Source organism: Desmodus rotundus, chromosome 8 (genome assembly GCF_022682495.2).
Source record: "Desmodus rotundus isolate HL8 chromosome 8, HLdesRot8A.1, whole genome shotgun sequence".
Lineage (NCBI taxonomy): Eukaryota > Metazoa > Chordata > Mammalia > Chiroptera > Phyllostomidae > Desmodus > Desmodus rotundus.
In genome coordinates, this window is record NC_071394.1 from 13,569,823 (window position 1) to 13,585,795 (window position 15,973).

Here is a 15,973-nt window from a genome sequence, read left to right on the forward strand (position 1 = left end):
TAAAGTATTCTAGTGCCCAAGGGTCAAGAAAATCCACTATTATAATTATGCCAAAGACAAAAGGAAAATTAAGAGGTTCTTCAAGTCCATCTGTAAAATACACACGGACACACCGACATGTGGACGTGGCCCGGAAAAATGAGCAGCCCAGGAGAGAAACCAAATAATGAGCCTACCGTGAACGTCTTCCTTGCGTACGGTGCTCCAGGGGTCAGCAGTTCCTCAGAAGTGACGGGTCTCTTTAACACTGTGAGGCAGACACAATGTCAAGGTGCACCCTTCTGAGTCCTCGTTCATTCATTCTTTCATTCATTCATTCAGCAGATATTTTATCGAATGCTCATATGTGACCATCAGTGAACAAAAAGGGGGAAGGTCCCCAGCTCACAGTTTATTATACCCCAGTGGAGTAAAGACAGAAAATATTAGCGAGCATAAATGAGCCTAACCCTAACTTACAGAGCTCTGGAAAGAAGAAGAAATGGAGCAGGGTGAAGGAAAGCAAGAGGGCAGTGACCAGCTGGTAGGACCAATGGGTTACAGGTTGCTATGGGGGCTAAAAACTAATTAGGTCAAGGAAGGATTGCTTCTTAAGTCCAAGCTCATCAACAATCTTTGTGCCTAGATTTTTTCTGGAGTGTAAAGGCCATAAGAGGTTGATGAGCAGAGTTTGAAACCATAAGGCACCAAGGGTCAATTCCAGGTACAGTAGGGTTTGTGTAGACCATGCTTCTTTCTTAGGGATGCTGGGGCCCCACAGATGTGTGCCTCAGTTGCAGGCTGGGAAATCCTTACTTCCCCTGCTGTGTAGACTACTGATGTGTAGCTTAGACCCTCCTTCAGGACTGACCCGGCTGCTGGGACTGCTAATGTCAGACAGCTCTCAAGACTGCTGATGCCCTCAACTGTCTTTGCAACTCTCTCTCCTGCTCAAGGTCACACCCTCCTCCCAGGAGCAGCCAACACCTAATGACTGCTCAACATGAGGGTACAAAGGCCTTGCCACCTCACTCCAAATCTGGACTACTCTGAAGGGCCACCCCAACTCCAGAGCTCCATTGGGGGCCTTCATTGAGACTGTTTGCAGCTCTGTTCTCCACTGCCAGCCCCACATCCCTCCCTTCCAGTCCATAGGTCTTGACCCCGAGGACACGTGGTAATAAGATCCCCACACACTGGTCTCCCTCTGCCTGAGAATCTGCTTCCCAGGGAACCCGGCCTGCACATCTGCCCAAGTCCCCCAAGGTCACAGTCAGAAAGGGAGGCCACCTTTTGGCCACTCACCAGACTTGGGGTTGCAGAGCACGGGGGGGCTGCTGCTGAGCGTGGGGCTGCTGCTGAAGTAGCCACTGCTGCCACAGCTGCTCATGCTGCTCCTCCTCACCGCAGACACGATCTTGATCTCCTTGCTGGGGCTGACTGCGGGTGCAAAACACACGGTCACTGAGCGCGGGGTTCCCTAGAGCCTGTGGGCTTTTGGCCGCGAGGCACAGCGAGGAGAGTCACCTGTGCCAGAAAAAGGACTCTGACTGCAGAGTTAGAAAAGCAACTCTGCCACTTACCAATTGCACAACCTGAAGCCATCATTCCCTTCAGTTCTGGGAGCCTCAATTTTCCCAGATGTAAAGTGGGAATAATGCCGTCTCAGGATTGGTGCAAGGAGAGGATTCCATAGTGTAGGTACAAGTACTTGGCAACATAAAACATTATTTCAAGAACCACTAAGCCCATGCTGAGCAGTCCCTGGTAGGAAGTAAATTAAGTGCTGGCTATACATTTAATGAGTTACAGTACTAATCAATGCTACCTGATTTCATATGAAATCATGAATCACTCAGAGCCACGGAAAAGGAGATTAAAACACACAGCACATATTTAGGCTTTGAAGGGGATGTGAGCCAGAGGCTTCAATGATCTGATCTGGTTGCTTCTGTCATGAAGCTGGCTGGCTCTCAACAAGGGAGAGGGGAGCCAGGTATACGAGGTCTGTCTAGAAAGTATCCAACCATGTGCTATGAAAAACTGAGATATTAATTGAAGAAGATACAAGATGCAAGAAACTTTGTACAGAGGATAATGATGTTTCAGTCCCTTTCAAAGGAGGCACCTTGGGACCTCATACATTTCTCCCAGCATCCCTTCCACTGTTCAAAACACTCAGCAAAATCCTCTGTTGGAATCGCCATCAGCTGCCCTGTCATATTTTCCTGAATCTCACTGACAGTCTGAAATCACTTCCCTTTCAAAGGGGATTTTAGTTTGGGGAAAAGTCAGAAGTCACAGGCCGCCAAATCTGGGCTGTAGGGGGCCTGAGTCACCTGGGGGATTTCATGTTTTGCCAACAACCTCTGCACGAGATGTGATGCATGAGTGGGTGCGTTGTGTGATGAAGATGCCAATCACCAGTTGCCCATAGCTGTGGCCGTTTTCAGCATATTGCATCTCTCAACAAAGAATATTGAGTAGTACTCCTTATTAATTGTTTGGCGTGGCGGGGTGTACTCATCACGGACAACACCTTCCCAATCAGAAAACACAGTTCACTTGGTCCTGACCTTGCTACGACTTTGAAGCGTTTGTGCCACACTCATCGCATTGTCCCCAAAAGTCTTCTAGATCACCCAAACAGTTTCTGCAGAGGAGTGTTCTCCATGGAAGAAAAAGTCTTCCCTCTTCAAGTTATTGTGAGAATTAAGTGAGAAAGATCATGCAGCCAAGCTTGACTCAGTGACGGGGGCACAGCAAATTCTCAATAGAGTCGCAAGTGTTCTCGTCGTCACTTCCTATATGTAACCAAGACACCCACGGTCATTTGCCCTCAGGTTAGGCCCAGAGCTTCCAGACCTTCGGCCAACCACAGTCCATGCCAAGTCTTCAGAGGAGCTAAGATACCCCTTGAAGCACCTCAGCCTCTTCCACAGAATGACATGTGAAGTTCACCTCTTCTGAGTGAGTGCGGTTGTCTTGGCGAGCATCAGTCACCATCGTTCCCGTCAGGGTCGATTGCCAGGATGAGACTGTCTGACCTGACAGGTAACGTTCAGGCTACGGTGCCTTGGGAGCCCCTGCGTCTGCCTGTCATGGTTTTTCTTTGTTCTGTGTCACCCTTGCATAACGGATTGACATCAGTTGCCTTTTAGTTACATACATCCTCCAAAGTCTTTATCCATCCTTAAAATATATTGCTTTTCAATGCTGTGCTTTAGAGCACTGGATAACTAATGATAACAACTGTTTATAAATGAAAAGTAAATCAATAAGGTAGGAGAAAGACTTGGGAAGTCTTCTATGATTCAAATACATAATTTTATAATGGACTTCCTGATCTCCGATTTGACTCCTTGGGAACAATCTGGTTGTGTTTGTCTTTTTTTTTTCTTTTGCATACTTCTTGGTTATGAATAAATAAAAATTTGCCAGAGAACAGAATTTCACAAAGGGGAGTTCTTGCTGTACTATGGGTCAAAAGCCAAAAGCGTGTGATCAAATAGACTGTGGAACTGACCTACCTGACATAAAGCTGGTAGACTTCCGATTGTCGTGGCTCTGCTTCCTCAGGCAGAAGGGACTGTCGTGCGTTTCCTGGGAGGGGGATTTCTCATTGAGCAGCTCCATGAGCCTCCGCCTCCGCCGGAAGTTCATTCTGAACTGGTAGAGAAGATTGCTGTCCACAAACGGGTGCTTGTTGGACACTGGGGAGAGAAACAACAGATGAGGACTATCTGGCATCCTGGCCACCAAGCACTGCAACCAGAAAACTCCAGCCACCAGGGGCAAAAAGATGGCCGTGTGGGTAAATGTGCTACTCCCACCCTTCCACAGCCACATAAAAATATTCAATACAAATAAGCTACAGAACCACCACCATTCAGAACCACCTGAAACCTACGTGAAGAGAAGCTCTACAACTAAGGATATATAGAAGAAGCCACATCGAGTCTGGTAGGAGGGGTGGAGACAAGAATGGCCTGGTCCCACACCCACAGGTGGTGGATAAAAATTGGGAGGGATATCTGGGCTGTGGAAATCCCTCCAGAGGGATTTAATAGATATTATTTTTTTAAAGAAGTTTTAGGTCCACAGCAAAACTGACAGAAAGCACAAAGAGTTCTCATATACTTTCTGCCTCCGCCACTCCCGCCCCACCCCCCCCACACCACCTCCCCTACTGCTGAATATCAAAGCTGTTACTCTTGGTTACAATTGATGAGACTACACTACACATCATTATCACTCAGAGTCCATAGTTTACAGTGAGGCTCACCTTTGGTGTTATACATTCTATACATTTGATGAATGACACGTATCTACTATTATAGTATTATACAGAATTTCACTGTCCAAAAAAATCCTCCATGCCCGGCCTAGTCATCATTCTGTCCTCCCTAACTTTGTCTACCACTGATCTTTTTATTGTCTGCATAGTTTTGTCTGTTCCAGAACCTCAGGTAGTTGACATGTATCATAGAGGCCTTTTCAGACTGGCTTCTTTCACTTAGTAATATGCATTTAAGGTTCTTCCATGTCTTTTCATGGCTTGTTAACTCATTTCCTTTTAGCGCTGAATAATATACTGTCGTCTGGACGTATCATGGTTTATTTACCAATTCACCGACTGAAGGACATCTTGGTTGCTTCCAAGTTTTGTAAATATAAATAAAGCTGCTATAAATACCCATGTGCAGACTTTCGTGTGAACCTAAGTTTTCAAATACTTTGGGCAAATACCAAGGAGCATGATTGCAGGATCATATGGTAAGAGCCTGTTTAGTTTTATAAGAAACTGCCAAACTGTCTTCCAAAGTGGCCACGTTGCATTCCACCTCCCCCCACCCCCACCTCCCAGCAGAGAATGGCGTTCCTGAGCTCCACCTCCTCTCCAGATTTGGCACTATCAGTGTTTTGGATTTGGGCCATTCTAATAGGTGTGTAGTGATATATCATTTAGATTTGCAATTCCCTAACATCATATGATGTTGAGCATCTTTTCATATATTTGTTTTCCATCTGTATATTTACTTTTTTAAAAACAGTTAAAGTTGGGACAGTGAAACAAGGAAGGGCTGAGGATAAAAGAAGCAACAGAAGAACCTAGGTGGGGCTGCTCTGGCTCTCTGGAAATGTCATCGGAAAGAACTGAGCCGTGGTAGGGCTGCTTTGGCTCACTGGGAAGGCAGAGGATAGAAGAGGCAATAGGAGCGAGCCTGGGTGGGGCTGCTTTGGCGCTCCGACCATTCAGTTCGCAGGCCGGCACTCATCCACTGAGCCACACCAGCCAGGGTCTTTATGTATTTCACATTCGAGCCCTTTTTCGGGGAAATTGTTTCCAAATATTTTCTCCCATTATGTAAGTTGTCTTTTCACTTTCTTGATGGCATCCCCTGAGGCACAAGGGTTTTTAATTGTTATCTATTTTTATTTTTTTTAATTTATTTTTCCTTTTGTCACTTGTGCTTTTGGTGTTGTGTCGAATAAACCATTTTATATGCATTTTAAAATATCAATTTCTAAAACAGTTCTTTACATAAACGTGGAAAAAAGTGGGCTCTGTATGAACTGGCCAAACAGCAACACTTCATAAATGTACACATGTGACTGAACGCCTTATCGATGTTCTTAGAGCTTAAAGGTGGGAGAGAAATGGAAATTGAGGGGGAAGAATTTATTAGCGTCTTTAAATCCAGTTCCAGTCTGTAAAAATACCTTTTCTAATCACAAAGTTTTACATGTTCATTTTTAAAAACTGGAAAACATAGAAAAGCTCCCCTGCCTTTAACAAACTAGAACTACGTATCTTTCCATCTACCCATCTAATTAGGCTGAGCAAAAAACAAGGGTGGCAATTACCAAATGTGATGGAGAGGAACATATTCCACCTTTTTTTTCAGTATTAAAATATTGACACCTTCTTAATCATTTATACTAAGAACACCTAGAGGACAATCATGTAAAAAAAAATCATTCTTGTAAGAACTAGGAATACTAAGAGAAGTTAGTTACATAACAAATTCTTGCTCTCGATAAGCTTTGTCTAGCAGAGAAAATAAGACATGCTCATGTGCACCTGTAGTGCAAGACAGAAATTTCAAGTGTCTTAAGGAAATCATATATAAAGTGCTATAGAAATTCACCTATGGGTGAATCAAGATTCATTAAGAATTGTCATTAACTGAAAAATAAACGCACACATATAAGAAGCTTGTTTGGCAGCACAGAGGAAAAATCCAAATCAACAATCACATCCAATGCATGAGAAAATAAAAGCGCAACAGAACAAAGATTCCTTCAGGTGGAACGGATGGTTCGGCCTCTGTCTTACCGTTGAAGGGACTGAGACCATCTGCCAGCTGGTTACTGGAAGAGGCGCCATTAGCACCCAGCTCTTGACACTAAGTCAAATGTTCTTTCCATCACCCTGCAGCACAACTCAGGTGATCACAGGTAGAGTTTCCCCTTGATTTCTGTGACGGGTGCACTGTCACCTCAGCCAGACAATGCTTCATGAAAGCTGGAGTACCCACGGACTGCCTTCTCTAGCACACGCTACTGAAGTTTGGTCATAATAAGGGAGCCAGAAGCCCACTACCTGCCATTGAACACTTTATAAATATTACAGCCTCCTCACAACAACTCTGTCGGGTAGATATTACTATTATTTTCATTTTACAGTACAAAAACTGAAACTGAAGTTAGTTCAGGAACTTGCCCAAGGCCACACAATTAAGGCTTCTGAACCCCCCACCCCCCAAAGTATGTTTACCTAGAAACATAGGCCCGAAGAGATTGGAAAAGACTCGAAAGTTAGAATAAAATGTTCTCTTATCTAACACTCACTCCCAGGTTCACCATAGAATGTATCTTTATTTTCTTTCTCTCACTCACACCCTTAGCAATAGGCGGTCTTCTTGGGACCCCATATTGTTGGTGATAGGAGGGTGGGGTTCGATGGTAGGGGAGCACATCTCTTTCCCCAACTAGGTCACTCAGTTTGGCAGCCCAGACTGTGTCTTAATCATTGGCGCATTCTCAAATCCCGGACTGCCATGTGTTTGGCTGAAGGTGCTCAGTAAATGGCTGGAAGGGAATCATCACGGTGGGTGGCCGGGGGAGGAAGCAACAAGTCCAGAACACAGCTAACTTTGAACTTTTTAGTTGCTAGTCTATACAGCAGTCCCTCCCAAACCAATCTGGGGGCTGATGGTAGGTAATGAGGAGTTTGCTGGGGTCCTGACTGATGTGGTTCAGTGGACTGGGTGCCATCGCATAAACGGAAAGGTCGCCAGTTTAATTCCCAGTCAGGGCCCATGTCTGGGTTGTGGGCCAAGTCCCTGGTGATGGGGGTGAGTAGGAGCAATGTTTCTCTCCCTCTCTTTTTCCCTCCCTTCCCCTCTCTCTAAAAAATAAATAAAGTCTTTTAAAAAAGAAAAAGAGTTTGCTGGGGCAGGGCATAATGGGAACATTAAGGGCAAGGCATTTTGGTTTTTTTCTATAACTAAGCACATTCTATTTAAAGTTTTCTTCTGAAATTATATCATCACAACTTTTTTGTTGTTCATTCATTCACCCATTTATTTAACTAACATTTATTGAGTGAGCTGGACCACATGCCAGGTACTTTTCTTATCCAGTGTTTTATGAAACAACAGTAAAAGTTTTTCTTTTTAAGTATTCATTTCTGCCAAATTTTTTTTTTTTGGACTGTGAAATTCAAAATTCTGTAAACCACTAGGAACATAATCTAAACAACTGGAGTATCATATTAACTCCTTTATCAATAAATCAGTAATGCTAACTGATTCAACAGCCTCCTTGGGAATTTCACAAACAATTTCCCTTCTAAGTCAACACCAGCAAATGCAATCTAGGATTGTAACTGTATGTATCACCCACGTTTACTAGTTAATAACTCTTCTGGTTACATGAACATCAGAGTTTCAGAAAGGGGGGTCCCTACTAAAAGACTACCACATTGCACATAATGATTCATATCGGCGTTTCATAGTCTTTAAATGATTCATATGGGTGTTTCATAGTCCCTTCAGCTAAATGAAGAATGTTGGCCACAAAGACCAATACACTTAACTCAGTAGTTCTGCATGCTCTTAGCAAGTAATACATTCTTGGACTTGGCAGATGAAGAATGCACCCTGGACCAAAGATAAGCCAATTACATTTTGATATGATATCTACAAATAGCTCTTATGTGGACAGTCAAATGTTTACATAAATTTACCACATCACTATGTTCAATAATACTATAATAATATTTCCTAGATAATTTTTTATTTCTGGGAACTTTTCTGGGTTTATTGTGATTTTTAAAAATTGACTCTGGCAACAGTGTCTCAAATTATCACCTGAAAATACATAGCTCTGTATACATTTATTAACACCTACTGTTTTCTCTTTGTACAGTAAATTACACAAAACATTGGCTCTGGTATAAATAAATCCAGAAAAAGCATCCCGAATCCAAACAAACTCCTTAACAGATAAAAGTACTTTAAACATTTTTAATGGAGGTGAAAATCTACCTACTAATTTAATCTCCCCAGGCTTTAAATACCCACCCAGCGTTTCACTCACACCCTTTCTCCATTCCCCATCCCACAGCTCTGCACCACTAATAGCTCACAGAGTAAACACCCCTTGCAATAACATACAAGAATTAAATTTAAATAGGCCTTACACGTCACATTGTCTCTATAACAGTGTAAACGACCAGATCAGAGAAAACAAGGACCAGGAAGTAGCAGACTACACTTGTTAAGCACACTGCCCAGCAGACTATAAAAACTCAATAATTAGCACCTTTACCAAAGATGGTTCCTAGACTCCCAGTGGTGATGACTTCATTATGGGTATAAATTTTGAATAACAATGTCGTACACCTGAAATTAATGTAATATTTTATATTAACTACATTTTAATAAAAAATAAAACAACATTTTAAAAGTGAAATAAATGTGTACCTTTATTGTTTTGTAGCCACTGTTGTTTTTACTGTTACCATCTAGCGGTGGCAGACTGCCGTGCGGTTTATGGGGATTCAATTTTACGAGACGCTATATTTAATGCCCCACTTCAATTTTCAAGGACTTATTTAGATTTTAGTGCCTGGCAGCAGCCTCACTCTGAAACAAAGGTCTCCATGTGTTCGTCCTCCAGCTGCGTGGGGGGTACAGATGGAGTCAAGTTCTCCTCTCGGAATAGAGAAGTGACAATTGTCTGTGTCACCTACATTGTTTTCAACAAATTATTTTGTTTAAAAAAAATGTTCTTTTTGCCCCCCTCTCATTAAAAGTTTAATGGCCTGAACATTGAGCTTCAAATATTTGCTTTGTATGTGAGGACAGCCCTAGGTGTAACACAGACAATCAGAGTTACAAGGGGGAAAGAGTGCAGGCAGACATCCATCAGCCACACCTAGCCTTCACTCATCAGTGAGCGGTCGGAGCACCTGCTCAGCTACCTGTCTTAGCGTGATGACCGGACTGCCATACTCTCATTGGCTCATCCTTCCAAAGCTCATTGGCACCAAAATCCACTGCAAGAGACTTTGTTTCACACAAGCAAGAACAAACCAATTAAGTTAGGACTTTATTGAAAACTCTTACGCCTACACGTTTAGAAAATAAAATCACGCAATGAAAGCAAAGGTTCTAGAGTCAGCCTACCTCAGTTTGATCCCAGTTTGGCCACTTTTACTAGCTGTTTTTTGGGCAACGTACTAACCATTGTAAGGCTTTTTTTTTTTTTTTTTTTTTTTGCATAGTTTTGCTGTGAACGGGATAATTTCTGGAAGAGATTTGAAATGAGATCTGACATACAGTGTTTTTAGTATTCGTAGGCTCCTACAGATTAACTTCAGCCTTTGGCCATTGAAGTTCCTGCACAGAACCCATTTCTCTCCTGTCCTTCTTGTAAAGAACACTTTGTCCACCTCCCATGAGTATTTCTGTCACCTCTTCACTCATGAAAAAATATGAAATCTTAACCAGACATCTAGATCAAGTCTGGCAAGTATCCCACTAGAAGATATTACATCTCAGAAGTCAAAGGAAAGCAAGGAAGTAACTGCTTTCAGAAAGCCAAAGATTTCTTTATGCCATATATATATATGGCATAAATTATATCTGTAGTCTCAAAAATTAAACAGCTAAATGACATGCAATTTATAATTCAAAGAGAGAAGAGTTGATTCTTTCTACACTTCAACACGACATCGCCACATAAATACAAAAATCCTTTGCTGCACCGGCAACTAGGTCTTTATAAAACATAAAAAATAACCTACGATCTGGGGGAGGGGATTAGGGAATTAAAGAAAAGGAAATAAAAAATAAGGAGAAGAGTAATTGCTGTCTGTAAATTTTAGTTGTTCCAGTTCTTCTTATCCCTGATCTCAATCCTAGACAGGACATTTATATTATAGTGAATATTGTGACATATAAAATTGAACAAACTTTGTTCTCTGTTCCCTGAGAATGTTCACCTCTAAGCAGGAAGACAGCAATAAGAGACAGTGTTCAAAGCTGGCATTTAGTATCTCATACTCTACTTGTACTCTTATCTCAACTGTAATTAGAAACTGGCAATTTTGTACACATTCAATCTATAATTTCTGGGACTTCCCAAGCCTTCTCTGTTGCAATGGGGGAATTCTCTAGGGGCTTGGCTTGATATTCAATGAGACATAAAATAGGAGGAAATGCAGACAGCCAAAAAGCTAAAGAATGTAAATATGAGAGGATCTTGTTACTTAGGAAAATAGAGGCTCTAGAAGCACTAAACTCACAATGTTGTTGATATCTGGTAAATGAAAGCAGACCCTTCATCACTGTAAGCCTTTACTTTTCAGAAAGCACGAGGGATTTTTTTTTTCCCCTCCAAAAAGTGGCACAGTTGAGATATAATCTTCTTATGGGTAAAGCAGTTACATTGTTTTCCCTTATAAATTATTAGGCTGATTTTTAGCAAACACACGTTTTTAAAAGCTGATTATCTAAAAGGGGGGAAATTGGCTTCAGCTCCACTCACACATACAGTCCCAGAATGAAAACTTATCGTCTTGAGCCCTGCAAGCTTAGCTGCATACGAAACACATTTAAAGCTACTTATCTAGTTGGAGGGAGGAAGGTCACATACTTTCATCCATCCTTGAAATGTCTGCTGGCAAATGACATAAGACACAGGCAGCGTGAAAACAAGGGAACCGAATCCAACAGTGTGATAAGGCTGGGGCGGGCTTGGAAGAGAATGTTCAGACATCAACAGTTCCTTGGATGGCACGTCATCAGAATTTTTTAAAAGGTGGTCTTGGATCTGGGAATCACATAAGCAATTCAGTAGAGTAAAATGAAGGCTTAAACAGACAGGGCAATAAGGATAATGGCTCTTATAATGAGGAAGAAGAAAGGCCAGCAAGGATGAGGCTGAGGGGGCATAACTACAGCTGCAAACCACTGTCAGAGTCAACAGGTCTCCCAGGTCCCCTTACAGATGGAAGACCCTCAGTAGCTGCCATGATTAGCCCCTTGTCGTCACTACATCCCACAGCAGCGGAGGCGGGTGTGGCCCACCAGTTCACCCAGTGATCAACAGTGGTCGAAGGATCATTCTGGGCCACCACAATGTCCCTCTATGCTACCACTTGCTTCCTTTCCTCTTGCTTTCTTTATCTCTTTCTGATCCCTGCATCTCCTCCGAGAAGGACCACTTAGGACCTATAGACATTACTTAAGAGGACCACCAAACTCCAACCTTGTCCTCAGACTTAGTGTTTCTAAAGGGCAAATAAATTGTGGGTGCGAATGCTGCCACTTTCCTGCCGACATCATCAAAGGTTTCGGTTGCTTCGCGCGTCCAGGGATGGATGTGCACACATCTGCCTCCCTGCTCCTGCCAGGTCCAGTTCTTCAACAGTTCAAGCATCAGATATCATTTAGTATGCGGCATATGAAAAAATCATCAAGACTGAAAAATACTAATGCTATGTTTTCTAATCCTGTGTTGGGTGGAAAACATGAATTGAGAATTAACTACAACAGCAGGTTAAAGCTATTTGTAAAAGAAAATCTGAGCCGCACTTGAGGCCATAACTACTCATCTAAACCATCCTAATGGGGGGCAGGAGTTGAAAGAGGCCTGTTTCCCAAAGCAGCAGAAGTCCTCGATTCGGGAACATCAAGCAATTGTGTTGGAGTGCCTACGCCACATAAGGACAGGGCCTGGGACACGAAACTCTTTAAAAGGCAATAACAACAGTGAGTCAGAGAACTAAAGTAATTACTTCCTGAGCACTGACGGCACTAAGAAGAGGATATGAAAGCAGGAAATTGTTTTTAAGGTATAAAGTCCTATTAACTGATATTACTAAAACAAAACACTTCTCACTCACAATGTTAGAACCCAATTACATTTATTTAATTGATTGAAGGGAGTAGACAGGATGAGAAAGAAAAGAGGAAAGAGGACTCAAAGTAACCTTAGTAAAGACAGCAGGCGGGGATGTAAAGTACAGCACAGGGAATATAGTTGACAATGTAGCAATAACTACGTATGATGTCAGAGGGGTAGGAGACTTACGGGGGTGATCACTTCGTAAGTTATATCATGTCTAATCACCGCTGTGTACCTGAAGTTAATATAATACTGTATGTCAGCTGTAAGTGAAAAAGAAAAATAATTTTATTTTTTTAATTTTTAAAAAGATAGCAGGAAGGAAGAAAATCAAAACACAACATTGTGATTATACAGGTTTAGAAATGTAAAGGGAAGAAGAAGAAGAAGGAAGGTCAAATTATGTTTTATTCTTCTCTTGGCATCATTAAATAACAGCTAGTGCATTCCAAAGAGTCGAACCTTTATTGTTGGTGGTAAAATTCAGAGCGAAGAGTATGTTTCTTCAGAGGCGGGAGTTGTTTTTTCGGAGACTAGATCCGAACAGTGGTGCAGAGAGTTCTAAACGCGAACAGGCTGTCTTGCAAATGGAACACCTCAGATACAGAATTCAGATAAGGAACTCTGCAACTCTGTTCTAGACCTTTCGGAATCGGTATACGGCCAAAGGCCTCATTAAAGCACTTCAGTGTCGGTTTATATAACAAGCATACATTCAGCACAGAGTATGTATAAGCTACTGTTTAAGATCAGCAATGGATGAGGTCATCCAACTTATGTTAAGCTCTGCGCACCAAGGCATCTGGTGATGGGGATGGCGATAACAACAATGACGCAGCAGTGATCAGCTAACAGTTACTGAGTGACACTCTGTGCCCTGTGCTAAGCAGCAGCGCATGATCGTATCATGTGGTCCTCACAGCAGCACAAGGAGTGAGCTGTTATAATTATTCCCACTTTACAGATGAGAAACTAGGGGTTGCACAAGGTAACCTTGCCCAGGGTCCCAAAGTCATTGACTGGACTACCCACATAGAAATGCCGACAAATTAACCCTGGAATCCCACCCCTGAATTTCCTCCATCTACTGTCTCCATCCAAAGATAGAATAATGCCAAACACGGAGGCAGATGAGCTTACAAACGCAAGAAAACAGGGACTGCTTTTGCCTCCTTTACTCCTGTGTCCACCTCATAGAAGGCAATTTGGCTGGGCATGTTTTCTACAAAACACTTCACCAGGGCAAAATGTTTATTACTTTGGAATTGCTCATTGCAAGGACATAGTGGTAACACAGAAAACACAGCTCTGGCCTCAGATGGCCCTGGGTGGAACATCAGCTTCATTCTTTACTAAGTTACCTGACTGCCCCGAACTTCAACTTTATTCATTGTCAGACGGACACAGGAATAAGGAAACAACTCCGGTGAAAGGCCCATGAGAATTTCTGGTCCCCAGAGACACAGTTAAGGTTAGCCATATGTGGGCTTCCAATCAAGGGCCCAGGGTGGCCAGGCCCAAAGGATGCCTTTCCAAGGTACAAGCCTTTAAGACTTCACCTATGTAGGGGAAGGGTCTGGAAGCATCTCTAGGTGGTCTCGAGCTGGGCTCTCCAAGCTGGCAGCCGCTAGCCACATGTAGCTGCCAAGCACTGGAAATATGGCAAGTCCAAACTGAGATAAGTATAAAATACACGCTGAAGTTTGCAGACTGAATATAAAGCAAAGAGTGCACAATAGCTGATTGGGGTTTTTCATACTGCTTACATTCTGAAATGATAACATTTTAAAGAGAGTGCATTGAAATATATTAAGATTAATTTCACCTTTTTCTACTGTTATTGTTATGGTCATTAGAAGATTTTAAGTTAGAAACATGGATTGCATTTGTGGCTTCTATCATATTTTTATTGGAATACCAGTCTAGAGACTGGTAATCCCATAGGAACAGACCAGCTAAGCAACACACAAGTTCACCCCTGTATGTGTAGCACTTTGAGAGCTATTGTCAGGGAGGTCGGGGTGGGGAAAATGGAGACAACTGTATTTGAAAAACAATTAAGTAAAAAAAATAAATAAATATAAAAAGAAACATGTTTAAAATTTATTAAACCTTCAAAAAAAAAAAAAAAAAGAAGTAACTCTTATCCTGAGCTTCTGACAACTGAATGATCGAGAACTGTTGTTACGGCTGTCTGTTTTTTTCTCACACTCTCTCCCCCATCCCATTTCCTTCATTTTGATGAGGGAAGCACATTGTGTTCCCACACCGCAGGAATCCCCGCGTGGGGTTATCTTCTCAGCGGTCAAAGAGGACTTCGGAGAGACAGGAGCGAGCCCATGGGCAAAACCAACAACCACCCCTGCTCCACTGGCATGGTGGCTTTGGTAATTTCCAATCAGACAAAGTCCTGGTCAACAGCCAAGGAAGTGGCTAACACGAAATGAAAAGAACACAGATGGAAGGGTTGTCCTTGGATGGAAGGACAGAGGACAGGGTTGGGCTCCTGGTGGGTCCTCACTGGGACAAGGAAGAGAGAAATTGACAGAGAGGATTTTAGGGAAACAAGCTAGATAATGTTAGAGCCTTTACGATTTTGTCCATTTAAAAATAACATTTAATTTTATAAACAGATTACTCTCCAAGTTAGATTAGAACTGGGTATGAATATTTGAAAACACGTATTTTGCCAACTGTAATCAGAATGTGTGCGTAGATATGTAATTCCATCTTCAATTTTAACTTAACACTGTTCCACAGTCACACTGATGAGAGTTTGCATGTGGTCAGTTTTACACCCAGTGATCACTCCCTGGTATTAACATCCTGTAGTTTCTTTATTCATTTCAGGCTGAAGAGGGGAGGAGGGAACAGTGGAGAAAGAAAGAACACTTCCGAAGAACTGTAGGCCCGAATGCAAATGACAACCCAGATGCACCGTCTGAGATGGGCGGCATATCACCTACCAGAAACTGAGTCAAATAAAGAGGGCAGGGAGGAACCCAGAGCCAGAGTGGCTGGAGGGGGAATTTCGAGAGGAAGAACCGTGAGACAGAGGTGAAGTGAGGGTGAAGCGGCTGTGACAATAATTGTGTCACAGCCCAAGGAGGGCCTGGGGCCAAGCCAGGAATTTAGGGCCTGAGTTCCCAGCTTCTGAGTGGGAAGGGGCTGACACAAGGAGCTCACTCAAGAATGACACTAAGTCACAGCTAGAAAAAAGGCCTATGACAGGAAACAGAATGGAGATGTTTCATTTCTTAAAGCAGGGGTGTCAAACTCATTTTCACCGGGGGCCACATCAGCCTCGAGGTTGCCTTCAAAGGGCCGAATATAATTTCAAGTCCTTAAAAGTTAGGGAGTAGTTACCTTTATACAGTCCTAAAATTATTTTGGCCCTTTGAAGGCTACCATGAGGCTTATGTGGCCCCTGATGAAAATGAGTTTGACACCCCTGTCTTAAAGGACAGTCTCTTAACTTTTTCTCCCACCTTCCCAGCCCCGCCATGAGGGTTGTGGTCAAGTTCATGTCCATCAGTAACCAGAACCTAATAACGCCACACTACTTTTTGAC

General features: G+C 42.6%; 1 protein-coding gene across 2 annotated transcripts in view; it reads right to left on the bottom strand.

Moving 5' to 3' along the window:
• Positions 1 to 15,973, bottom strand: part of DEPTOR (DEP domain containing MTOR interacting protein) — a 114,749-nt gene that overhangs the window by 35,063 nt on the left and 63,713 nt on the right. For both annotated transcript variants that reach the window (XM_053929828.1, XM_053929826.2), the window contains exons 5-7: positions 3,510 to 3,692; positions 1,285 to 1,419; positions 177 to 247 (exon numbers count right to left, since the gene is read on the bottom strand). In XM_053929828.1, coding sequence (XP_053785803.1) covers positions 177 to 247; positions 1,285 to 1,419; positions 3,510 to 3,692 — 389 coding nt within the window. The remainder of the gene's footprint in view (positions 1 to 176; positions 248 to 1,284; positions 1,420 to 3,509; positions 3,693 to 15,973) is intronic.